A 27931-nucleotide genomic window follows, 5' to 3' on the forward strand; every position below is an offset into this window, starting at 1 on the left:
CATATGTTGAAATTGGTGTTGCTGTAGCAGTGGATGTTGATTCGGCTGAAGAAAAAACTGTTGGTATCAATATTGGTGTTGAAGTAGATGTTGAATCTGTTGAAGGAACATGTGGTGTTGTTTTAGCAGTAGATGTTAAGTCCATTGATGAAACAAATGTTGATATTGGTGCTGTTGTAGAAGCAGGTGTTGGTTCTATTGAAGAAGCAGCTGTAGAAATTGGTGTTGCTGTAGCAGTGGACGTTGGTTCAGCTGAAGAAAAATCTGTTGATATCACTGCTCTTGTAGAAGTAGATATTGAGTCTGTTGAAAAAACATGTGTAGATGCTGGAATCGGCGTAGCTGTAGAAGTAGATATTGGTTCTATTGAAGAAGCATATGTTGAAATTGGTGGTGCTATAGCAGTGGATGTTGGTTCAGCTGAAGAAAAATCTGTTGATATCACTGCTACTGTAGAAGTAGAAGTAGATATTGAGTCTGTTGAAGGAACATGTGTAGATGTTAATACAGATGTTGCTGTTGAACTAGATGTTATATCTGTATAAGAGTCATGCGTAGATGATATTGGTGTTGTTGCAGTAGATATTGGTTCTTTTGAGGTATAATACGTTAATATCAGTGTTGCCGTAGAAGAGGATGTTAAGTCTGTTGAAGGATCACGTGCAGATGTTGTTATCAGATTTGCTGATTCAGATATCTCTGCTGTTGATATTTGAGTTGTAGATTTTGAGTCCATGATAGATACAGGTGTAGAAGTTAAGATTGGTTTTACAGTAGAAAAAGATATAGGTTCTATTGAAGAAACAGATGTTGATATTGGTATTGTTTTAGCAGTAGATGTTAAGTCCATTGATGAAACCAATGTTGATATTGGTGTTGTTTTAGAAGCAGATGTTGGTTCTATTGAAGAAACATCTGTAGAAATCGGTGTTGCTGTAGCAGTGGACGTTGGTTCAACTGAAGAAAACTCTGTTGATATCACTGCTCCTGTAGAAGTAGATATTGAGTCTGTTGAAAAAACATGTGTAGATGCTGAAATCGGTGTTGCTGTAGAAGTAGATATTGTTTCTATTGAAGAAGCATATGTTGAAATTGGTGTTGCTGTAGCAGTGGATGTTGGGTCTGCTGAAGAAAAAACTGTTGGTATCAATATTGGTGTTGAAGTAGATGTTGAATCTGTTGAAGGAACATGTGGTGTTGTTTTAGCAGTAGATGTTAAGTCCATTGATGAAACAAATGTTGATATTGGTGTTGTTGTAGAGGCAGGTGTTGGTTCTATTGAAAAAGCATCTGTAGAAATTGGTGTTGCTGTAGCAGTGGACGTTGGTTCAGCTGAAGACAAATCTGTTGATATCACTGCTCTTGTAGAAGTAGATATTGAGTCTGTTGAAAAAACATGTGTAGATGCTGGAATCGGTGTAGGTGTAGAAGTAGATATTGGTTCTATTGAAGAAGCATATGTTGAAATTGGTGGTGCTGTAGCAGTGGATGTTGGTTCAGCTGAAGAAAAATCTGTTGATATCACTGCTACTGTAGAAGTAGAAGTAGATATTGAGTCTGTTGAAGGAACATGTGTAGATGTTAAAGTCAGTGTTGCTGTTGAAGTAGATGTTAGATCTGTATAAGAGTCATGCGTAGATGATATTGCTGTTGTTGCAGTAGATATTGGTTCTTTTGAGGTAGCATACGTTAACATCAGTGTTGCTGTAGAAGAGGATGTTAAGTCTGTTGAAGGATTATGTGCAGATGTTGTTATCAGGTTTGCAGTTTCAGATATCTCTTCTGTTGATATTTGAGTTGTAGATTTTGTGTCCATGATGGGTACAGGTGTAGAAGTTAAAATTGGTGATACAGTATAAATAGATACAGGTTCTATTGAAGAAACAGATGTTGATATTGGTGATATTTTAACAGTAGATGTTAAGTTCATTGAGGAAACCAATGTTGATATTGGTGTTGTTATAGAAGCAGGTGTTGGTTCTATTGAAGAAACATCTGTAGAAATTGGTGTTGCTGTAGCAGTGGACGTTGGTTCAACTGAAGAAAACTCTGTTGATATCACTGCTCCTGTAGAAGTAGATATTGAGTCTGTTGAAAAAACATGTGTAGATGCTGAAATCGGTGTAGCTGTAGAAGTAGATATTGGTTCTATTGAAGACGCATATGTTGAAATTGGTGGTGCTGTAGCAGTGGATGTTGGTTCAGCTGAAAAAAAATCTGTTGATATCACTGCTACTGTAGAAGTAGAAGTAGATATTGAGTCTGTTGAAGGAACATGTGTAGATGTTAATACAGATGTTGCTGTTGAACTAGATGTTATATCTGTATAAGAGTCATGCGTAGATGATATTGGTGTTGTTGCAGTAGATATTGGTTCTTTTGAGGTATAATACGTTAATATCAGTGTTGCCGTAGAAGAGGATGTTAAGTCTGTTGAAGGATCACGTGCAGATGTTGTTATCAGATTTGCTGATTCAGATATCTCTGCTGTTGATATTTGAGTTGTAGATTTTGAGTCCATGATAGATACAGGTGTAGAAGTTAAGATTGGTGTTACAGTAAAAATAGATATAGGTTCTATTGAAGAAACAGATGTTGATAGTGGTGATATTTTAGCAGTAGATGTTAAGTTCATTGATGAAACCAATGTTGATATTGGTGTTGTTATAGAAGCAGTTGTTGGTTCTATTGAAGAAACATCTGTAGAAATTGGTGTTGCTGTAGCAGTGGACGTTGGTTCAACTGAAGAAAACTCTGTTGATATCACTGCTCCTGTAGAAGTAGATATTGAGTCTGTTGAAAAAACATGTGTAGATGCTGAAATCGGTGTTGCTGTAGAAGTAGATATTGTTTCTATTGAAGAAGCATATGTTGAAATTGGTGTTGCTGTAGCAGTGGATGTTGGTTCTGCTGAAGAAAAAACTGTTGGTATCAATATTGGTGTTGAAGTAGATGTTGAATCTGTTGAAGGAACATGTGGTGTTGTTTTAGCAGTAGATGTTAAGTCCATTGATGAAACAAATGTTGATATTGGTGTTGTTGTAGAAGCAGGTGTTGGTTCTATTGAAGAAGCATCTGAAGAAATTGGCGTTGCTGTAGCAGTGGATGTTGGTTCAGCTGAAGAAAAATCTGTTGATATCACTGCTCCTGTAGAAGTAGATATTGAGTCTGTTGAAAAAACATGTGTAGATGCTGAAATCGGTGTTGCTGTAGAAGTAGATATTGTTTCTATTGAAGAAGCATATGTTGAAATTGGTGTTGCTGTAGCAGTGGATGTTGGTTCTGCTGAAGAAAAAACTGTTGGTATCAATATTGGTGTTGAAGTAGATGTTGAATCTGTTGAAGGAACATGTGGTGTTGTTTTAGCAGTAGATGTTAAGTCCATTGATGAAACAAATGTTGATATTGGTGTTGTTGTAGAAGCAGGTGTTGGTTCTATTGAAGAAGCATCTGAAGAAATTGGTGTTGCTGTAGCAGTGGACGTTGGTTCAGCTGAAGAAAAATATGTTGATATCACTGCTCCTGTAGAAGTAGATATTGAGTCTGTTGAAAAAACATGTGTAGATGCTGGAATCGGTGTAGCTGTAGAAGTAGATATTGGTTCTATTGAAGACGCATATGTTGAAATTGGTGGTGCTGTAGCAGTGGATGTTGGTTCAGCTGAAGAAAAATCTGTTGATATCACTGCTACTGTAGAAGTAGAAGTAGATATTGAGTCTGTTGAAGGAACATGTGTAGATGTTAATACAGATGTTGCTGTTGAACTAGATGTTATATCTCTATAAGAGTCATGCGTAGATGATATTGGTGTTGTTGCAGTAGATATTGGTTCTTTTGAGGTATAATACGTTAATATCAGTGTTGCCGTAGAAGAGGATGTTAAGTCTGTTGAAGGATCACGTGCAGATGTTGTTATCAGATTTTCTGATTCAGATATCTCTGCTGTTGATATTTGAGTTGTAGATTTTGAGTCCATGATAGATACAGGTGTAGAAGTTAAGATTGGTGTTACAGTAAAAATAGATATAGGTTCTATTGAAGAAACAGATGTTGATAGTGGTGATATTTTAGCAGTAGATGTTAAGTTCATTGATGAAACCAATGTTGATATTGGTGTTGTTATAGAAGCAGGTGTTGGTTCTATTGAAGAAACATCTGTAGAAATTGGTGTTGCTGTAGCAGTGGACGTTGGTTCAACTGAAGAAAACTCTGTTGATATCACTGCTCCTGTAGAAGTAGATATTGAGTCTGTTGAAAAAACATGTGTAGATGCTGAAATCGGTGTAGCTGTAGAAGTAGATATTGTTTCTATTGAAGAAGCATATGTTGAAATTGGTGTTGCTGTAGCAGTGGATGTTGATTCTGCTGAAGAAAAAACTGTCGGTATCAATATTGGTGTTGAAGTAGATGTTGAATCTGTTGAAGGAACATGTGGTGTTGTTTTAGCAGTAGATGTTAAGTCCATTGATGAAACAAATGTTGATATTGGTGTTGTTGAAGAAGCATCTGTAGAAATTGGTGTTGCTGTAGCAGTGGACGTTGGTTCAGCTGAAGAAAAATCTGTTGATATCACTGCTCCTGTAGAAGTAGATATTGAGTCTGTTGAAAAAACATGTGCAGATGCTGAAATCGGTGTTGCTGTAGAAGTCGATATTGTTTCTATTGAAGAAGCATATGTTGAAATTGGTGTTGCTGTAGCAGTGGATGTTGGTTCAGTTGAAGAAAAATCTTTTGATATCACTGCTACTGTAGAAGTAGAAGTAGATATTGAGTCTGTTGAAGGAACATGTGTAGATGTTAATACAGATGTTTCTGTTGAAGTAGATGTTAGATCTGTATAAGAGTAATGCGTAGATGATATTGGTGTTGTTGCAGTAGATATTGGTTCTTTTGAGGTAGCATACGTTAATATCAGTGTTGCTGTAGAAGAGGATGTTAAGTCTGTTGAAGGATCACGTGCAGATGTTGTTATCGGATTTGCTGATTCAGATATTTCTGCTGTTGATATTTGAGGTGTAGATTTTGAGTCCATGATAGATACAGGTGTAGAAGTTAAAATTGGTTTTACGGTAGAAAAAGATATAGGTATTATTGAAGAAACAGATGTTGATATTGGTATTGTTTTAGCAGTAGATGTTAAGTCCATTGATGAAACCAATGTTGATATTGGTGTTGTTTTAGAAGCAGATGTTGGTTCTATTGAAGAAACATCTGTAGAAATTGGTGTTGCTGTAGCAGTGGACGTTGGTTCAGCTGAAGAAAAATCTGTTGATATCACTGCTACTGTAGAAGTAGATATTGAGTCTGTTGAAGGAACATGTGTAGATGTTATTACAGATGTTGCTGTTGAAGTAGATGTTAGATCTGTATAAGAGTCATGCGTAGTTGACATTGGTGTTGTTGCAGTAGATATTGGTTCTTTTGAGGTAGCATACGTTAATATCAGTGTTGCCGTAGAAGAGGATGTTAAGTCTGTTGAAGGATCACGTGCAGATGTTGTTATCGGATTTGCTGATTCAGATATCTCTGCTGTTGATATTTGAGTTGTAGATTTTGAGTCCATGATAGATACAGGTGTAGAAGTTAAGATTGGTTTTACAGTAGAAAAAGATAAAGGTTCTATTGAAGAAACAGTTGTTGATATTGGTATTGTTTTAGCAGTAGATATTAAGTCCATTGATGAAACCAATGTTGATATTGGTGTTGTTTTAGAAGCAGATGTTAAATCTGTTGAAGAAACAAGCATTGTTGTTGCTATAGGTGTTGATTTAGAATTAGAGGTTGGTTCAGTTGAAGAAATAAAAGATGATATTTGATTTTTTTTAGAAGAAGATGTTGAGTCTGTTGAAGAAACACGTGTTGAAGATAATATTGGTGTTGCTAAAGTAGATTCTGCAGATAGTAAAATGCTTTGTTTAGGTGTTTCTGATGTCTCTGATGTTGTTGATATTGGTGTTGTAGATGTTGAGTCCATTGAAGAAACATGTGTAGATTCTGAATTCTGTTTAGCTGTAGAAGTAGATATTAATTCTATTGAAGAAACATATGTTGAAATTGGTGTTACTGTAGAGATGGATGTTGGTTCTGCTGAAGATAAAACTGTTGATACCAATGTTGCTGTGGAAGTAGATGTTGAATCAATTGAAGAAACATGTGTAGATGTTGGTGTTGTTGCAGAAATAGTTGTTGGTTCTGTTGAAACACATGTTGATATAGGTGTTGATGCAGAGGATGATGTTGAGTCTGTTGAAGAAAGATGTGCATGTACTAATTTTGATGATGCTGTGGCAGTTAAATCCATTGAAGAGACATGTGTAGATGTTAATATTGGTGTTTTTGTAGAAGTAGATGTTGAATCCATTGAAGAAACAAATGTAGATGATTTTGGTGTTCTTGTAAACATAGGAGTTGGTTCGGTTGATGAAATATGTGTTGAATTTGGTTTTGCTGAAAAAGGTGTTGGAAAAACATGATCACTCATTTTCATTGGTATAGAAGTTGATGCAGATATCAGTGTTGTTGCAGAGTCATGTGTAGATGTTAATTCTGGTGTAGCCATAGAAGCAGGCAAAGGTGTTGGTAATGATGAAGAAACATGTGAGATTGTTCTTACTGGTATAGAAGTAGATGTAGATTCTGATGTTGGAGTAGCATAGGTCAAAGTCCATAACGGTGTAGCTATAGAAGTAGATATTGGCATCGGTTTTGTAGTATTATTAAAATTTGTTGTGTCAGCTTTGATATCTGCTGTGGATACAGCATTTGTAGAGGCAGTTTCAGGTTTTCCAGGGCTGCCACGTGCACTGGGAGCTGAATGAATAGAATTTAAACCTCGAACTAGAGGAGGCTGTACATTTCTTGTTTGATTTTGCTTATTTCCACGTAAAAGTTTGGCAGATCTTTGTAGTCTCTTTCCTATTCTATTAGTTTCATCATTTGTCTGTGAAGTAGATGAAGTAGATGAAGAAGATAGCTTTTGAAGCTGAACATTTGAATTTATAGATGTGCTGTGTGTTCCTTTGGGTCCTGTTAGTGTGAAGACAGAAGGTTTGCTTCTTGCTGATGTATTAAGCACAGTTTCCCATGAAGGTGTTACCGTTATTTCGACTGTAATATAAAAACAAATGAGTCTGATTTACTGAGAAAAAAAATTTTCAGTGAAAAAATATAGTTATTGGATAGGGCAGTAAAACAAACAGTGGTGTATTAAAGAATAATCTAGCCAAAATGTTTATAAATTTTTTTAGAGTGAGGAAGAACTGGAACATCTTTCACATTTTTCACATTTTTTCTATCTTGGGCTTCATTATAAAGATCCACCTACTCTCATAAAGACAATGTTTCACAAAGCAGGAAAGGGAGACACAGATAGCAACAAAAAGCTGAAAGGGGTTCTAGCTCTCTCCTATTTTGCAAATATATAAATATTTCTGTTTGCATTGCTATTGCAGATTGTCACCATGACAGTAAGGGAGGGGAGCTCCAAATAACAGTAAAAACCTGCTTTAATCCAAACACACTTTAAGTAAAAAATAAAACAAAAAGTGGGAGGACACACACCATAGTTTATTAAAAGCCAAATATAGATTTTATTTCACTGTAGCCAGATCATTAAAAGATAAAGACTTTTGTTTATATGGACTACTGGGTACTGAATAGACATTATTTAACCACTTCCCGCCCGGCCTATGGCCGATTTACGTCCGGGAAGTGGTTATGAAATCCTGACAGGACGTTCTAGAACGTCCTGCAGGATTTCATGCCGCGCGCGCCCTGACACCCTGACACCCTGCATCTCTGATCTCGGTAAAGAGCCTCCGGCGGAGACTCTTTACCACGTGATCAGCCGTGTCCAACCACGGCTGATCACGATGTAAACAGGAAGCGCCGCCGATGGCACTTCCTCACTCGCGTCTGACAGACGCGAGTAGAGGATAGCCGATCGGCGGCTCTCCTGACAGGGGGGGTTCGCGCTGATTGTTTATCAGCGCAGCCCCCCCTCGGATCGCCACACTGGACCACCAGGGATGCCCACCCTGGAGCACCAGGGTGGGCAAAAAAAAAAAAAAGCCAGAAAAAAAAAAAAAAAAGTTAAAAAATAAATAAATAAAAAAAACAAAAAGAAAAAAGATGCCAGTCAGTGCCCACAAATGGGCACTGACTGGCAACAATCAGTGCTGCCACCCCAGTGTCCATCAGCGCCACCCCAGTGTCCATCAGCGCCACCCCAGTGTCCATCAGCACCACCCCACAGTGCCCATCCATGCCCAGTGCCCACCTAGCAGTGCCCATCTGTGCCACCCATAAGTATCCATCAGTGCCGCCCATGAGTGCCCATCTGTGCCGCCTATGAGTGCCCAGTGCCGCCCATGAGTGCCCATCAGTGCCGCCTATGTGTGCCCATCAGTGCCGCCTATGTGTGCCCATCAGTGACGCCTATGTGTGCCCATCAGTGACGCCTATGTGTGCCCATCAGTGACGCCTATGTGTGCCCATCAGTGTCGCATACCAGCGCCGCCAATCAGTGCCACCTCATCTGTGCCCGTCAGTACTACCTCATCGATGTCCATCAGTGCCATCTCATCGGTGCCCATTAGTGCCGCCATATCAGTGCCCGTAATTGAAAGAGAAAACTTATTTACAAAAAAATTAACAGAAAAAAATAAAAACGTAATTTTTTTTCCAAATTTTCAGCCTTTTTTTAGTTGTTGCGCAAAAAAAAAAAATCGCAGAGGTGATCAAATACCACCAAAAGAAAGCTCTATTTGTGGGGAAAAAAGGACGCCAATTTTGTTTGGGTACAGTGTAGCATGACCGCGCAATTGCCATTCAAAGTGCGACAGTGCTGAAAGCTGAAAATTGGCTTGGGCGGGAAGCTGCGTAAGTACCTGGTATGGAAGTGGTTAATGTGTGGGTGTGTTGTATTTTGCATTTAGGCAGTATTTATTATTTAGGCGGTATTCCCGAGTCTGACTCGGGGTGAGATTTCCATACCAAAAGCGGTAACCCCGAGTCAGACTCGGGCTTGCCTCGCTGCAGCAGCAGACAAAGTTACTTACCTTGTCCCTGGATCCAGCGATGCCACCGCGCTGTGTGAGCGAGCGGGACCTCGCTCGATTCACACAGTGCCTCTGTGTGCCGCCGATCTCCGTTCCCTGCGACATTACCATGCACGGGAGCGGAGAACGGCGCCAAATTCAAAAATGTAAACAAACACATTACATACAGTATACTGTAATCTTATAGATTACAGTACTGTATGTAAAAAATACACACCCCCCTTGTTCCTAGTGGTCTGCCCAGTGCCCTACATGTTCTTTTATATAATAAAAACGGTTCTTTCTCCCTGCAAACTGTAGATTGTCCATAGCAACCAAAAGTGTCCCTTTATGTCAAAATTGGTTTTAGAGCAGCTAGAAAACAGCGATAATAAATTATAATCACTTGCAGAATTGTGCGATAGCGATTTGTGGGGAAATTTGTCATAAAAAAAATAAATAAATGACAGCAACAATTCTGCAACTGAGCAAATTTCAGTGATTTTGAGTTGATTACATTATTGAATAATTTTTATTATAATTATATTATTATTTGTTATAATTATTTATAATTATTTATTATATTATAATTTATAATTTTGTTTTTAAAAAAAATGTCATACCCGGGATGCCTATTAGAATCTTGTTTGGTCAGATTTAAGTGAGTTATTTCTAAAAATTACAGGCCTACAATATAAAACGCCAAATTTCCTTGCAAATAATGGTACTGCTTTCAGCATGTTTTTTCTGAAAGAATCATACCGCCAGGGAGGTTAATCAGTACAGTTGTTGTTTGAAAATACAATACAAATACACTACAACACATTACATTACTTCCAAATTTTTATTCTGTCGTATGAGAATTTTCGTAACTTTAGTGATATGAGACTAGCATGCAAAAAAAAAAAAGTAATTTGTCCGATAATCCCATTGTGTACACCAGGCATTAGTCAACAGCATTAGCCAGCATCCCCACTCCTTTGTTTAGAATCAAGTTGCCAGCTGGGGTAATTGTCTTTCATGGCGAGTCTCAGGAGGAACCAGGAGTGAACTGCAATGGAGGATTAGCATTTGTATTTTAGGCAGATCAGCGGGCAACGTTCATTGCAATTGACAATGGATCTATATCACTGGATAATGTGATTGATGATAGATTTACATCATGTTTCTTTTTTTTAAATAAAGTGCATCCTAAATGCTTATTTACTTTTCAAATATTTTTGTGATTGAGTATTGCCGCGTACACATGATCGGTCAAACCGATAAGAACGGTCTGATGGACCGTTTTCATCGAACCAAACCGATCGTGTGTAGGCCCCATCGGTTATTTATCCATAGGTTAAAAAAAGCAATCTTGTTTTAAATTTAACCGATGGATACCTAACCAATATAAAAAAAAAACGATTGTTTGTAGGCCTGTCCATCGGTTAAAAATCGACACATGCTCAGAATCAAGTTGACGCATGCTTGGAAACATTGAACTTTCGTTTTTTTTCAGCACGTCGTTGTGTTTTACGTCACCGCGTTCTGACACGATCGTTTTTTTAACCGATGGTGTGTAGGCACGACTAACCATCAGTCAGCTTCATCGGTTAACCGATGAAAACGGTCCATCAGACCGTTTTCATTGGATGGACCGATCGTGTGTACAGGGCTTAATACTTTTGTGAATGAGTACCCCTTACTCATTAACAAAGGGGGTCCTGGAAAAGCACTTCACCCTTGCTGCTCCTTTTTCCTGAGTAGCCAGGCTGCATGTGGGACCCCCCCTCCCCCAACATCTATATCCGACCCACATCTGGGATAAGGGTCTGTGGTATGGTTTAAGGGAATCGCCACACTCTTTATTTACAAACAGTACCAAGCAACTGATGAATGTAATTTACCTGCAATTTAAATTGTATTTTTTATTTGTATATAGTATGCACATGCATATGTACAGGTGTGCAGCTTCACAAGCAGGATTAGGGCATCCCTCAAATATTTTATTTGAAGGAATTCTGTATTTTTAATGAATCTCTTAATGCATTATTAAAAGACACCATGACACCATTTGAACCAAATACGTTTATCTAGGTCTCATCAGATCACAGATCACAGGACATGGTTCCAGTAATCCATGTTCTTAGTCTGCTTGGCTTCAGAAAACTGTTTGCGGGCTTTCTTGTGCATCATCTTTAGAAGAGGGATGACAGCCATGCAGACCAATTTGATGCAGTGTGCAGCATATGGTCTGAGCACTGACAGGCTGACCCCCCACCCCTTTAACCACTGCAGCAATGCTGGCAGGACTCATATGTCTATTTCCCTAAGACAAACTCTGGATATTATGCTGAGCATGTGCACTCAACTTCTTTGGTCGACCATGGCGAGGCCTGTTCTGAGTGGAACCTGTCATGTCAAACCGCTGTATAGTCTTGGCCGCCATGCTGCAGCTCAGTTTCAGGGTCTTGGCAATCTTCTTATAGCCTAGGCCATATTTATGTAGAGCAGCAATTCTTTTTTCAGATCCTCAGAGAATTCCTTTGCCATGAGGTGCCATGCTGAACTTCCAGTGACCAGTATGAGAGAGTGAGAGCGATAACACCAAATTTTTTACACACCTGCTTCCCATTCACACCTGAGACCTTGAAACACTAACGAGTCACATGACACTGGGAAGGGAAAATGGCTAATTGGGCCCAATTTGGACATTTTCACTTAGGGGTGTACTCACTTTTGTTGCCAGCGGTTTAAACATTAATGGCTGTGTTGAGTTATTTTGAGAGGACAGCAAATTTACACTGTTATACAAGCTGTACACTTACTACTTTACATTGTAGCAAAGTGTGATTTCTTCTGTGTTGTCACAGGAAAAGGTATAATAAGATATTTACAAAAATGTGAGGGGTGTACTCACTTTTGTGAGATACTGTATATCCCATAGAAACATAACCTGGACAGAATGGGATTAATATATGTTTGTTATTTTAAATCCTTAGAATACTAGAATTTTCAGGGCCTTACAATTTAAAGAAGCCTAACTAGGGTTACAGTGGTTGCTAAAATGTCCTTAAAGGGGATGTAAAGGTTTGTCTTTTGTTTTCTAAATTGGTTCCTTTAAGCTAGTGCATTGTTTGTTCACTTACCTTTTCCTTCAATTTCCCTTCTAAAAATTTTTTTTCTTTGTTTGAATTTCTCACTTCCTGTTTCTCCTCAGTAAGCTTTCCACCATCATCCGAGCGGTGGAAAGTCATTTAGAACAGCTTACTGAACACCTTACTGAGGAGGAACAGGAAGTGAGAGATTCAGACAAAGAAAACAAAGAAAAAAACATTTAGAAGGGAAATGGAAGGAAAAGGTAAGGGAACCTACAATGCACTAGCTTAAAGGAACCTATTTAGAAAAAAAAAAAAAACCTTTACAACCCCTTTAAGGTCCAATAGAGCTTTTCCTCTCATTTCTCAGGTAAGTTGCCACTGACAACAATGACCATGTTATCTGTCTTTGGGGGAAACATTCTTCCCGCTGACCTCCAATCTATGGGGGCATTCCAGTGGTCATCATTGTCGAGGGGGTTTCTTTCTCAGTGACCACCAGTGTAACAGGGTATTCCTTCTACTAACCCCTAGGGTAAGGGACCCGTCTTGCTTACCCATCATGAGCTGTAAATATAATTATTTTCAGGAGACATTCCTTGAGACCTTAACCTCTTTCCCACCGGGCTTGTTTTTCAGATTCGGTGTTTACGAGACTAAAAAGTTTTTTTTGCTAGAAAATTACTTAAAACCCCCAAACATTATATATATTTTTTTCTAACACCCTAGAGAATAAAATGGCAGTCATTGCAATACTTTTTGTCACACCGTATTTGCGCAGCGGTCTTACATGCGCACTTTTTTTTGGAAAAAAAACACTTTTTTTGAATTAAAAAATAAGACAACAATAAATTTGGCCCAATTTTTTTACATACTGTGCAAGATAATGTCACGCCGAGTAAAATGATAGCCAACATGTCACGCTTAAAAATTGCGCCCGCTCGTGGCATGACGTCAAACTTTTACCCTTAAAAATCTCGAAATTCTACAGGTTGCATTTTTTGAGTTACAGAGGAGGTCTAGGCCTAGAATTATTGCTCTCGCTCTAACGATTGCGGCGATACCTCACTTGTGTGGTTTGAACACCGTTTTCATATGCGGGCGCTACTCGCGTATGCGTTCGCTTCTGTGCGCGAGCTCGTCGGGACGGGGCGCTTTAAACATTTTTTTTTTGTTTTCTTATTTATTTTTATTTAGTTAATAATTTTTTACACTGAAATAAAAAAAAAATGGATCACTTTTATTCCTATTACAAGGAATGTAAACATCCCTTGTAATAGAAAAAAGCATGACAGGTCCTCTTAAATATGAGATCCGGGGTCAAAAAGACCTCAGATCTCATATTTAGACTTAAATGCAAAAAAGAAAAAACAATTTAAACTGTCATTTTTTCAAATGACAAAAAAAAAATGTTTCTTTAAGACGCTGGGCGGGACTGACGTTTTGACGTCACTTCCGCCCAGCAGAGCTATGGGGACGGGTGAAGGAAATTTTTCCTTCACTCGCAACCCCAGTCACTTGCCGAACAGTCCCGATCGCCTCCGCTGCTACCGACGGCTTCCGGTAAGCTGCGAGGGCGCGGGAGAGCGGCGGGAGGGGGGCCTCTCCCGCCACCGATAACGGCGATCTCGCGGTGAATCGTGTACACCACCGCCCACTGAAAAGATGGATACCTCGGTTGTGGCAGCAGCTGCTGCCGTTACCGAGATATCCATCTTTAAAAATAGGACGTCTTTTGGACATGGGGCGGTTGTCAAGAGGTTAACATTGTTTCAAGGGTTCCTCCATTACAAAAAGCCTAGAAAAGACTGATATAAAGGGGATTATACACTCTATAAGCTGCTTTATCAGCTCAGCTTTGGCTTGGACAAAATTAAACATAAATAGACTTTTACAATTTTAAACTTGCCACATTAGGCTTTGGTTCAAACTCTAGTACTTTTTTTGAATCCTTCATGGCAAGTTACTCTTCCATTATTTAGAGCATGTAGCCTGCACCACCTCTTAATGGCCTGCCAGGTCACATGCTTGAATAACAGTATGGGATGGATTTTGGATGGGGGGGTCACTTCCTTTATCATTTTTGAATCTGGTTTCCCCTTAAAATCCATAACAAATCCAAATTGTATTTGGAATATGGTTGTTTTTTTCACAGGGTCAGCCTTGACCTCTATACCGGATCTTCATCAGGGATAAAGATCTGGTATGTATTTTTAGGGCAAACAGCATGCAGTCCAAACAAAGCCACTCCGAGTGCATAAGGAAGTAGGATCCCCTCTGCCCTCAGTATGGATGTATCATACAGCTACTCTGTGCTTGCTGAGGGTAGCATACACTAACATAACAAACAATATCAAAATGGTGAATTAATGGGCATATCCCATATTAAAGGGACCTGCAATCTCAATGGTTGCTAATGCAGTGATAGCATTAGGCTTTTATTTACAACTTATATATGAATGAAGCCTTATTTTTCTGCAAAAAAAAAACACAACATAATTTCACCTATAAACAGCTCAAAATATTTATTCTTTATGATATACAGTGGAACCTCGGTTTAAGAGTAACTTGGTTTGAGAGCGTTTTGATTTGTGAGCAACTTTTTTTTTTTTTAATTCTGACTGCGAGTGTTGACTCGCAAGACGAGCAGAATTCAATCTAAATATGCCTGCAGTACCTAATTTGGCCTGAGGTAGGGGGGTGCAGAAGCTGAGCAGAGCCTAAAATAGGCCTGCAGTACCTCATTTGGCCTGAGGTTCGGGGGCGCAGGAGCCGAGAAAAGCCGAACATTGGCCTGAAGTACCTCATTTGGCCGGGGCGCAGGAAACGAGCCGAAGTGTCCTCGGGCCGTATTCAGTATTGCATCCCATTGATGTCAATGCGGAACAAATTATTTTAGTTTCCATTGACTTCAATGGGGAAAACTCACTTTGATATGTGAGTACTTTGAATTAAGAGCATACTCCTGGAACGAATTATGCCCGTAATCTGAGGTTCAACTGTATTATAAAAAAAAGTGCATTATTTTTAGTTTAGTGGTTACAGAGCAATAGGAACCCCATTGGACATATTTATAAAGCAGTGAAAGTGACTTTCACCAAACATTCGCTGTTGGTAAATCAATCACTATCATTTAAAAAACACACATGCACCAGGAAGATTCACCTGTAGTGAATGTTTGATGAATGTCAGATTATTTGCTTATACATATATATAAATATGCCCTATCATGTATAAGACCTAGTATTGTTACCTCTGATTATTGAGAAAGATAATGAAAGTGTTACTAAAAGAGTTATTAACCACTTAAGGACCTATTCACGCCGATATACGTCGGCAGAATGGCACGGCTGGGCACATCCACGTACATGTACGTGGCTCTTTAAGCCCAGCCGTGGGGTCGTGCGCGAGCCGCAGGCGCGTGCACGCGCCCCGGTCCGAAACTCCGTGACCGTGGCCGTGGGACTCGCGGACCCGATCGCCGCTGGAGTCCCGCGATCGGTCCCCGGAGCTGAAGAACGGGGAGAGCTGTGTGTAAACACAGCTTCCCTGTTCTTCACTGTGGTGGTGTCATCGATCGTGTGTTCCCTTTTATAGGGAATCACAATCGATGATGTCACACCTACAGCCACACCCCCCTACAGTTGTAAACACACATGAGGTCACACATAACCCCTTCAGCGCCCCCCTGTGTTTAACTCCCAAACTGCAACTGTAATTTTCACAGTAAACAATGCATTTTAAATGCATTTTTTGCTGTGAAAATGACAATGGTCCAAAAAATGTGTAAAAATTGTCCGAAGTGTCTGCCATAATGTCGCAGTCACGAAAAAAATCACTGATCGCCGCCATTAGTAGTAAAAAAATAAATAATTAATAAAAATGCAATAAAACTATCCCCTTTTTTTTAAACGCTATAAATTTTGCGCAAACCAATCGATAAACGTTTATTGCGATTTTTTTTATACCAAAAATAGGTAGAAGAATACGTATCGGCCTAAACTGAGGAAAAAAAATTATGTTTCATATATTTTTGGGGGATATTTATTATAGAAAAAAGTAAAAAATATAGAATTTTTTTCAAAATTGTCGCTCTATTTTTTTTTATAGCGCAAAAAATGAAAACCGCAGAGGTGATCCAATACCACCAAAAGAAAGCTCTATTTGTGGGAAAAAAAGGACGCCAATTTAGTTTGGGAGCCACGTCGCACGACCGCGCAATTGTCAGTTTTTTTTTAAAGTGTATTTTGTGCGTGTACTCGAGAGAGAGGAGCCGGACTGTAGGAGTTGGGAGGCCTCCCCCAGAGGCAATCTGCCACCTTTCTCCATGCCCCGGGTGGCAATGGCAGGTGTGTGAGGGGGTCCTCCCACACAGCCCACCCTACCTGCTCCGCTTTGAAGCCCAACAGGGCAGAGGGACTCCCTATAAGGGAGTGAGAGGATTTGCCCACTCAACCAGCCCCATTAGTCCTTTGCCTCTCTTTTTTAGAGATCGCGTGGTCAAAGTGTGTGCATGTTAACCCAATTTCGAGTGCGTGTAAGTGTGGTGGTTTTTGTGGAAGGGGGGTGGGCGTACTAAGCGCAGGCTTACCTCGCATAGCACACCCACCGGGAGCCGGGCTGAGACCACCAAACTCAATTCACATGTAGCCGAGACCGGGATCCGAACGCCTAGCTGCAGAGGTGAATGGCTTGTCAGCGCAGTGCCAATCGCGTTGAGGCACCGCAGCTCCCTGCAATTGTCAGTTAAAGCGACGCAGTGCCGAATCACAAAAACTGCCTAAAGGTCCGGGTCTTAAGTGGTTAAAGTCAAAAATGGTATTACTATTTATTTCAACGATGATAATAACTATATATAATAGGATTTTTTTTTTTTTTTAAAACAGCAATCCCTTTGTTTGTTTTGATATTTCCATTTGTTTCTTTTTTTTTAAAGAAAGTAATATGATTCTTCTAATCATATCCAATCCCAGTTATACTAAAGGAGAAATTTAGGAAGTGAGGTTGTGGGATGGCCACACCCTTTCCCATGACAGAGTTTAGCTGATGTGTGTTTTATACACAGACGCCAATTTTTTATTATACTCTACATTCTCTGAATCCTCTCACTCTGTATATTGTGATGTACGTGACACACTTTGGACTACCCTCTTTTATTTACCTTGTGGTGGTTACATGCTTCAAATGGTTCCACTTTGAACACTGTGCTGTATGTTATATACTCCACAGTGCTCCACAATGAAGGAGCACATAACCTGCTAGCTCATATATAAGTTACTTGCTGAACATTTCTAGTAAAGTATAAAGGATGCAGATTATATCAAGGTTTCTATTCTTCCTACCTGTACACTGAAAAAGAAGGCAGAGAGTAAAGATAATATTCCATTTTCTGCAGATCATGTAGACGCTGATCTTCTTCTGGGACTTCTCCATTATGTGATGGAAAGACCACAGGACCTGCCGATGTTTCTCAGCCCAGATCAACAAATAGTCAATAACTCATTGACATTCCCTTTTATATGACAGTGAAAGGCAGCTGGTTTCATTGTGAGTTATACTTGAAGGGGGTCATGTTTTTTTTTTTTTTTTTTGCCATGAAACGACTGGAATGAAGAAAGTGCTTAGGGCATGGATGAACTGTATGGAACATGTCACAACACACTTGCAAAAAAGTATTAGTTACAATTTAACGTGAACAATCTCTTAGTTTCCTTTCTTTTCTGTACATTTACCAATTCTGAAATGTAGCCCATTAACCACTTAAGACCCGGAAGACTTTAGGCAGCTAAAGGACCTGGCCAATTTTTGCGATTCGGCACTGCGTCGCTTTAACTGACAATTGCGCGGTCGTGCGACGTGGCTCCCAAAACAAAATTGGCGGCCTTTTTTTCCCCACAAATAGAGCTTTCTTTTGGTGGTATTTGATCACCTTTTGCGGTTTTAATTTTTTGCGCTATAAACAAAAATAGAGCGACAATTTAAAAAAATATATATATATTTTTTACTTTTTGCTATAATAAATATCCCCCAAAAATATATAAAAAAAATGTTTTCCTCAGTTTAGGCCGATACGTATTCTTCTACCTGTTTTTGGTAAAAAAAATTGCAATAAGCGTTTATTGATTGGTTTGCGCAAAATTTATAGCGTTTACAAAATAGGGGATAGTTTTATTGCATTTTTATAAAAAAATAATGTTTTACTACTAATGGCGGCGATCATCGATTTTATTCATGACTGCGACATTATGGCGGACACTTCGGACAATTTTGACACATTTTTGGGACCATTGTCATTTTCACAGCAAAAAATGCATTAAAAATGCATTGTTTACGGTGAAAATGACAATTGCAGTTTGGGAGTTAACCACAAGGGGGCGCTGAAGGGGTTAAGTGTGACCTCATTTGTGTTTCTAACTGTAGGGGGGTGTGGCTGTAGGTGTGACTTTATTGATTGTGTTTCCCTATAAAAGGGAACACACGATCAATGACGGCGCCACAATGAAGAACGGGGAAGCTGTGCAGCTCTCCCCGTTCTTCAGCTCCGGGGGCCGATCGCGGGACTCCAGCGGCGATTGGGTCTGCTGGTCCCGCGGTCACGGAGCTTCAGACCTGGTCGCGGGCACGCGCACGCGACCCTCGGCTGGGCACTTAAAGCGGACGTACCTGTACGTGCTTGTGCCCAGCTGTGCCATTCTGCCGACGTATATGTGCAGGAGGCGGTCCTTAAGTGGTTAAATGTGGTTGCGTGTATAATACTGAAAGCTATAATTATTCGATAAGACAAATTGCAAAGTGCAATAATAGCATGAAACTATAATCTGATGAGGTAGTATAAGTTATGGATGTTGTTCATTGGGGTTTCTTTTATTTAAAGGCAATAAATACTGGTCTTATACATAATTTATTCCTTAAAATAATAATAATAATAATAATAATAATACATTTTTAGCTAATTGAACAATGCATATAAAAATTATAGGTTATGTACAGTGGATATAAAAAGTTTACATAGAGGCATAGAGGAGACTCTGGGCACCGCGATCTCCAGGCTGTAGAAATGTCAAAAAAATGTTCCCTAGCCTTCACTTTCGGGTGCTGGTGTAGTAATATCCTGTGACAGACAAGTACATGACAGTCCTGGCACAGAATATTACTATGAAATTGAAGAAACAGTGCGCTTGGCTAGGCAAAGTTAAAAAAAAATAAAAAAGGCTACAGCCTGCAGACCGCAGTATCCAGAGTCTCTTTTTTGGACATGCCGCTATTCACAACCTGGGACAAACCTTTTCATGTTTTCATGTTGTCCCAGGTTTAAGTCCAGGCTCCTTCTGGGGGATTCCTCTGAGGCCTTGTACACACGGTCGGTCAAAACCGATGAAAACTTACTGAAGGTCCATTTCATCGGTCCAAACCGATCGTGTGTGTGGGCCCCATCGGTCAGTTATCCTTCGGTCAAAAGATTTAGAACTTGCTTTAAAATTGAACCGATGGACGCCTAACCGATAGGTCAAAACTGACGGTTAGTATGCAAAAGCATCGGTTAAAAACCCGCGCATGCTCAGAATCAAGTCGACGCATGCTTGGAAGCATTGAACATAATTTTTCTCAGCACGTCGTTGTGTTTTACGTCACCGCGTTGGACTCGATCGTTTTTTTTAACTGATGGTGTGTAGGCACATCAGACCATCAGTCAGCTTCTTCGGACCGTTCTCATCGGATGGACTGGTCGTGTGTACAGGGCTTTATTGAGATGGCTGTGTGTGCAGGAAGGGGGTCTTCCATCTAAAAGGTGTGGAGGTGCCCGCTAGAAGGACCTGTCTGTGTGTTGAATGTGACACCTTTTTTAACAATTGCTGTATGAGGATGTCTCTTTGCTGTATATATGGGCATGTCTCTGCTGGATTGGGCAGTTTCTTTGCTGGATTGGGCTGTCTCTTTGCTGAATTGGGATGTCTCTATGCTGAATATATTAGAAAGTCTCTTTGCTGGATTGGACTGTCTCTTTGCTGGTTTAAGATGTCTCTTAGCTGGATTGGGCCATCTCTTTGCTGAATATGTGGGGATGTCTCTTTTCTGGATTGGGCTGTCTCTTTGTTGAATACAAAGCACTGATGCAAGCACTCATGACTTGGAATACCCTTTTAAAAGAGAAGTTTGGGATTTAAAAAAAAATCATACTCGTGGCTCATGCATGTACACTAGAAAGCCGTCTGTGAAGTCGCAAGGCTTTATACTGCCTGTTTCCCTTACATGAGATGCCGATGCCTACACCTGAAGCCAATTGAAGAATCGGCTCTGGTGAGGACATCACTGGATCCCTGGACAGGAAGGTGTCCTTATATTAGAAGTCAGCTGCTACAGTATTTATACCTGGAGTCTGGAGCTCCTCTTCACAATGTATGAGTTAAAATAAAAGTGGGTGCACTGAAGGACATGGCGGGTTGGCCAGTGGGCAGATTCAGTAGAACGCCCAGTGGGCAGTCCCTGGGGAATGTTGGTGGTCAGGCTAGGGGGGGCCAAGGCCTAGGGCTGTATAAGGGGCCCCAACATTTTTGATGGCTGCCCTGGCTACCATGCACAACTGCGCCAGATTATGCACTTTTAGTAAATCAACCTCTTTTTGTCAGAAGATACTATAGATAAGTGCGTAATAATTTATTACTACTCACTGACTTTGATATAAATTGCAATTCTATAGTTTTGCTTGTATGATTTGGATGCCATTATCTGCAAACTATGGTATAATAATGCTTCAGTGGATCAAAATTAGCAAAGGAGATGTATGCTAAGCTATATTGGACAGACACACAACGGCCCGGATTTAGAAACGAGATACGATGGCGTATCTCTGGATACGCCGTTGTATCTCTGAGTGCGGGCCGTCGTATCTATGCGACTGATTCAGAGAATCAGTTACGCATTGATTTCCCTAAGATCCGACTGGTGTAAGTGTCTTACACCGTCGTATCTTAGGCTGCATATTTACGCTGGGCTCTAGGTGGCGCTTCCGTATAGTTACGCGAGGAATCTGCTAATTAGGTATTTACGCCGATTCAGAAACGTACGTCCGGCCGGCGCATTTATTTACGTTAGGCTTTTTCCGGTGTAACGTTACCCCTGCTATATGAGGCGTAGCTAATGTTAAGTATGGACATCGTTCCCGCGCCGAGTTTTGAAAATTTTACGTCGCTTGCGTAAATCGTTGCGTAAGTTACGTTCACGTCAAAACCAATGAGGCTTTGCTGCATTAATTTCGTGCATGCGCACTGGGATTTTTTCACGAACGGCGCATGCGCCATTCGTAAAATACATCGAATACGTGGGGTCAAAGTGAATTTGAATAAAACACGCCCACATCAAACACATTTGAATTAGGCAGGCTTACGCTGGACGACATACCTTACGCCGCCGTAACATAGGGTGCAAGTCCTTTCTGAATACGGAACTTGCGCCCTAATTTACGGCGGCGTAACGTATCGCAGATACGTTACGCCAGCAGATAGATAGACAAATCTATCTGAATCCGGCCCAACATGTTTTCTTATCCGCAGAGCTGGATTTAGCAGAGGCAGCTGGCTTGTAAAGACGTGCACGTAGAATATGATCATAAGTGGTACAATTTCATAAAGTTCCTACAATATATCTACAAATAGCCACCAGCAATATAGTAGGTTTCTTTGAAGTGTTACATTTTCTGTCACAACTTATAAGACCTGGAGGAGATTCTGATGGTTGCGGAGTCTCAGTTTCCAGTAAGAAAGTTATTTAGTAAATGACGTTTTGGATGAAGACACAATGTACCAGGATAAACAGTTTAGAGGTGGAAGAATAAAGAGACATGAGCTGAAATGAGATATTACATAAATTACAAACCCAATCACTAAAACCTCATATAAGCGTTACATGTCATTGTCATTTCAAATGTTTGTAATCTTTTTCAATCTGCAGCTTTCATAAAAATAACAACACTCTCATTGAGTTTATGTGGGACCTTATTGGTACCAAAACTCAACATATGTATTATGGAAAATGAAATATATACTGTGTGTATATATATATATATATATATATATATATATATATATATATATTTATAATATAGTATCTCACAAAAGTGAGTATACGATCAAATTTTTGTAAATATTTTATTATATCTTTTCATGTGAAATGACACTTTGCTACAATGTAATGATGTAGTGAGTGTACAGCTTGTATAACAGTGTAAATTTGCTGTTCCCTCAAAATAACTCAACACACCAATTAATGTCTAAACCACTGGAAACAAAAGTGAGTACACCCATTGGGCCCAACTGGCCATTTTCGCTCCCCGGTGTGACTTGTTAGTGTTACAAGGTCTCAGGTGTGAATGGGGAGCAGGTGTGTTAAATTCGGTGTTATCGCTCTCACTCTGTCATACTGGTCACTGAAAGTTCAACATGGCACCTCATGGCAAGGAACTCTTTGAGGATCTGAAAAAAAGAATTGTTGCTCTACATAAAGATGGCCTAGGCTATAAGAAGATGGCCAAGACCCTGAAACTGAGCTGCAGCACGGTGGCCAAGACCATACATCGGTTTAACAGGACAGGTTCTACTCATAACAGGCCTCGCCATGGTCGACCAAAGAAGTTGAGTGCACATGCTCAGCGTCATATCCAGAGGTCGTGTTTGTGATATAGACATATGAGTGCTGCCAGTATTGCTGGAGAGGTTGATGGGGTGGAGGTCAGCTTGTCAGTGCTCAGACCATACACCGCACACTGCATCAAATTGGTCTGCATGGCTGTCATCCCAGAAGGAAGTCTCTTCTAAAGATGATACACAAGAAAGCCTGCAAACAGTTTTCTGAGGAGACCAAGGTAAACTTATTTGGTTCAGATGGTGTCAAGCATGTGTGGCAGCAACCAGGTGAGGAGTACAAATACAAGTGTTTCCTGCCTACAGCCAAGCATGGTGGTGAAATTGTCATAGTCTGGGGCTGCATGAGTGCTTCCGGCACTGGGAAGCTACAGTTAATTGAGGGAACCATGAATGCCCACATATATTGTGATATACTGAAGCAGAACATGATGCCTTCCCTTCAGAGACTGGGCTGCAGGGCAGTATTCCAACATCATAACAACCCCAAACACACCTCCAAGACGACCACTACCTTGCTAAGGAAGCTGATGGACTGGCCAAGCATGTCTCCAGGCCTGTGATTGGATGCCTATCAGGCGTCCAATCACAGAGTCACTGTGTCACAGCAGAAGACGGAAGAGGACGGGAAAAGGGAGAAGACAATGAGGACTCGGAGGACAGCTTTGACCTAGACAAGTAAGTGCCAGGTGGGGGCACACTGGCGGCAATTGATGGGGCAAATCTGGCAGCACACTGGCAGCATTTGATCTGACAAACTGGCAGCACACTGGCGACAATTGATGGGGCAAACTGGCAGCAAACTGGCAGCACGCTGGTGGCAATTGATGGGGCAAACTGGCAGCACACTGGCAGAATTTGATGGGGCAAATTGGCAGCACACTGGTGGCATTGGATGGGGCAAGCTGTCAGCACACTGGCGGCAATTGATGGGGCAAACTGGCAGAACACTGGCAGCGATTGATGGGGCAAACTGGCAGCACACTGGAGGCAATTGATGGGCACACTGTCGGCAATTGATGGGCACACACTGGCAGCAATTGATGGGGCAAACTAGCAGCACACTGTCGGCAATTGATGGGCACACTGGCAGCACACTGTCGGCAATTGATGGGCACACACTGGCAGCAATTGATGGGGAACACTGGCAACACTGGCAACAATTGATGGTTACAGTAGCAGCGTTTGATGGCACAGTGGCTGAGTTTGATGGGGGTTTTTTTCAGTTTGTTTGCGCTCCCCCAAAGAATTTTGAGCACCAGCCACCACTGTACTCATGTATGAGGTGAGCAGGTATAACGGCTGGTGAAGGTATGCACATTATTTGCACAGTGTTGGATGATATATGAATTAAGAAGTCACAATAATTCAATGCAGAAAAGTTTCAGAATATGAACTTTTATTGAACACATTATATAGATTTATTTATTTATTTGAATATAATTTGATATCACTGGATATTTCACATGATAGAATAATAGCGCTGCACTTATATTTTTCATTTAATTTATACACTGTATGTTGTATGGTGAGGTGAATTCACTGGAAGTGTACAGCAGCTGTGGAGTACTAATTAGTATACTTTATAGTTTATTTATAGCACATAACACTTTAGGTAGAGGGCGCTAATTGTCTTTTATACACAGAAAGTAAAGATATATTGTTTGTTTTTCAAAATTGTCTGCTTTTTTTGTTTATATCGGCAACAAATAAATACTGCAGAGGTGATCAAATACCACCAAAAGAAAGCTCTATTTGTGGGGAAAAAAGGACATACATTTTATTTGTGTACAGCGTCCCATGACCACGCATTGTCAGTTAAAGTAACACAGTGCCTTATTGCAAAAAATGACCCGATCATAAAGAGGGGTACATTTTCCAAAGGTCAAGTGGTTAATCTCTTACCGACCAGCGCACGACGATATACGTTGACACAATGGCACGAGCAGGAAAATGGGCGTACCTGTACCCGCCGCGTGCCTTCTTAGTGCGCTCGCGGGTCCCGGAAACTCGATGTTCCCGGGCGGCCCGCAATTGCGTCGGCAAAGGCAGAACAGGGGATGCCTTTGGAAACAAGGCATTCCCCTGTTCTGCCTAGTGACACGTCAGTGATCTACTGTTCCCTGTGATCAGGAACAGTGATCAGTGATGTTTCACTGCTAGCTCCTCCCCCTAACAGGTAGAACCACTCCCTAGTACACACTTAACCCCTTCAGCTCCACCTAGTGGTTAACCCTTTCACTGCCAGTGTAATTTTCACAGTAAACAGTGCATTTTTTTTAGCACTGATCGCTGTAAAAATGACAATGGTCCCAAAAATGTATCAAAAGTGTCTGATGTGTCTGCCATAATGTCGCAGTCACGATAAAAATCGCTGATCGCTGCCATTACTAGTAAAAAAAAAAATTACAATAAAAATGCCATAAAGCTATCCCCTATTTTATAGATGCTATAACTTTTGCGCAAACCAATCAATATATGCTTATTGCGATACAGAATGTATATCGGCCTAAACTGAGAAAAAAAATTGGGGATATTTATTATAGCAAAAAGTACAACATTTTGCTTTTTTTTCAAAATTGTCACTCTATTTTTGTGATGTGACGATACGTAGGGATTGGAGCACCGGGTACAGACAGAGTCTGAAGTTTTAATACGAGTTTAGCACTCGTGGATGTTTTATTCTACTTCACTACCTAAATGTGAGTTTTTTATCTGTTTTTTGTTAAATTTATTCATTATATGGAGTCACGCTATGGTCTCTTTTCCGCTATTCCTAATGCTCCTATGATACATTGAGCCTTACCATTTGGACGTATGAGGATCAGATCACATTCTCACCTGTATAGCTGACACTCTGAGGGGGATACGAGTTTGGCACTCGTGGATTTATGCCCGCTGTCCTTCCATTCATGTGAGTGCATTTCTCTCAAATATTTACCTGTTCGAGGTACCCTCACAGTGTCACGCTATATGCATTGCATATAGCTTCTCTTTTCCATGACACACATTGGCCGCTGAGAGCTATCTTAGGAGTCAGGAGGAGGTGTTTTATCAGCCCACTCATCCAGCTGCGATCAGTGTCTCTGTAAGGCCTCGTACACACGATAGGATAGCCAGAGGACAACGGTCTGAAGGACTGTTTTCATCGGTCAAAACCGATCGTGTGTGGGCCCCATAGGTTATTTAACCTTCGGTTAAAAAAATAGGAACTTGCTTTAAAATTTAACCGATGGACGCCTAACAGATAGGTCAAAACCGATCGTTAGTATGCAAAAGCATTGGTTAAAAACCCATGCATGCTCAGAATCAACTCGACGCATGCTTGGAAGCATTAAACTTGTTTTTTTTCAGCACGTTGTTTTTTTACGTCACCGCGTTCTGACACGATCGTTTTTTTAACTGATGGTGTGTAGGCACAATGGACCATCAGTCAGCTTCATCGGTTAACCTATGACAACGGTCCTTCAGACCGTTCTCATCGGATGGACTGATCGTGTGTACGAGGCTTTAGCTGTTTGGAAAAACAGCCGTGAGGTGAGCTGCTAGCACACTCAGAGGTGTCATCACTGAAGATTTCATTTGTGCATGTTGCATTTTGGGTGGATGTGTTTCATCTAGACACTGTTCTGCGGAGGAATTACTGGACTGCTAAATCTGATCCTTATTTATGGACAGGACTTTATCACATGTGTGATTTTTGATAGTTTTGCACTTTTTTCCACTTATTTTATGCTAGTTTTGGTGTTTGTATATGTAGTAGCCATTTTACTATGTATTTTCACTGTTAAATCTTTACAGGATTATAGGTGTTTGTTCACTTTCATCTGTATTGTTCATTGTAGTATCATCAGATACCCTTTTTTATTTTTTTTCACTGTTTAGTTCACCCACGATCCCTTTACTTTGCATTCCCTTTTCACTACCCCTTCCCATTCCCTCATGCACAGCGCACCTATCATACTTCACATTATTATCACTTTTTCTTATAGGATCAGATCCACAGGTGCTGCTACAGTTGCCCCCCCCCCCCCAGTCAATCAGACAGCGCCGGAGTTCTCTATTTCTATAAGTCCAGTTAAATGTAACTAACCACTGCTGGGGATGAGAACATATTAACTGAAACCACTACATTGCATTTCTTGTACAGTAGCTGATAAATCATCTGCACTGGTTATAACATGTTGTAAATAGTTCTAGAGAACTTCAACTGGTCCTAGGTGATAAACAACTTTTCACAGGTTTACCTATAGTAAACTTGATGACTCATAACATTGCTATGTTAGGTCCATGTTATACCAGCAGAGATCTGTAGCAACATTTTAGGCTAACAGGAGTGGCATTGTCAAATAATTGGCAAAGGGCACTGCCATGGGTAACATGCACCAAAAATATTTTTGTAAGGCTGGGGGAAGTGATTTTAGTAATGTTTAAAGTAAAACATTAAAAGATAAGTTCACCTTTGGTAACATGTTACATATTACACCCGTATTTAGGGTGTAATATGCAACATCATACCAAAGAGCACCTGACTGCGCTCCTCTGATTCCCCCACTGTGGCTGCTCACAAGAGCGCCGCCCACACGGCCAAGTCATTCATTCACAGAGTTCAAACAGCTTGCAGTTCTCAATGAACTATGAGGGTGCTGATGAGAGCTCTCATACTATGCCTGTGAAGTGGCACATCTGTGCAATATATACAATCTAGAACTCGCTCGTTAAATGCCAGAACATTTTCAACATTACCATAGCCAAAAGGTCAATGTAATCCTTTTCCAGGAAGCACATTTCTTCAGACAGTACAACCCTTCGTTCATCCATTCTAAATCCCCTACCTTTTACCTGGTCAATGCCCTGGATAAAACAAGGGGGATGGCGAACCTTTTCTCCCGTAGATGTAAATTCATGCTTCTTTGAGAACTGGAGGACCTGGATTCTTGCTGGTTAGGAGGGTTATGGATGACCAACTCTACTCTTTTATATCCTATTATGCACCTAACCGGGAATAAGGCCATTTAATTTGATCTATGTTTCGAACCCTGGGCCCCTTGGTGGATGGTTTGGTAATCTTCGTTGGGGACATCAATATAGCCTTTGATGAGGGCCTGGACAAGGGTCACCCACTTGGCAGTCAATTTGTCCGCCCAGCTAAGCAAAGCCTACCCATTGCCAGGCCGAT

At 40.5% G+C, this 27931-nt stretch overlaps 1 protein-coding gene across 1 annotated transcript; it reads right to left on the reverse strand.

The window, feature by feature from the left end:
- Positions 1–1443: 1443 nt before the first annotated feature.
- Positions 1444–27573, reverse strand: LOC120914546 (serine-rich adhesin for platelets-like). The gene is made up of 5 exons (XM_040325222.1): positions 27499–27573; positions 17394–17464; positions 4507–7130; positions 1532–3450; positions 1444–1476 (listed from the first exon to the last, which is right to left on the reverse strand). Exons 1-5 carry the CDS (start codon positions 27571–27573, stop codon positions 1444–1446), a joined length of 4722 nt encoding a protein of 1573 aa, XP_040181156.1.
- Positions 27574–27931: the final 358 nt, after the last annotated feature.

This window comes from Rana temporaria, chromosome 9, assembly GCF_905171775.1.
Source record: "Rana temporaria chromosome 9, aRanTem1.1, whole genome shotgun sequence".
Lineage (NCBI taxonomy): Eukaryota > Metazoa > Chordata > Amphibia > Anura > Ranidae > Rana > Rana temporaria.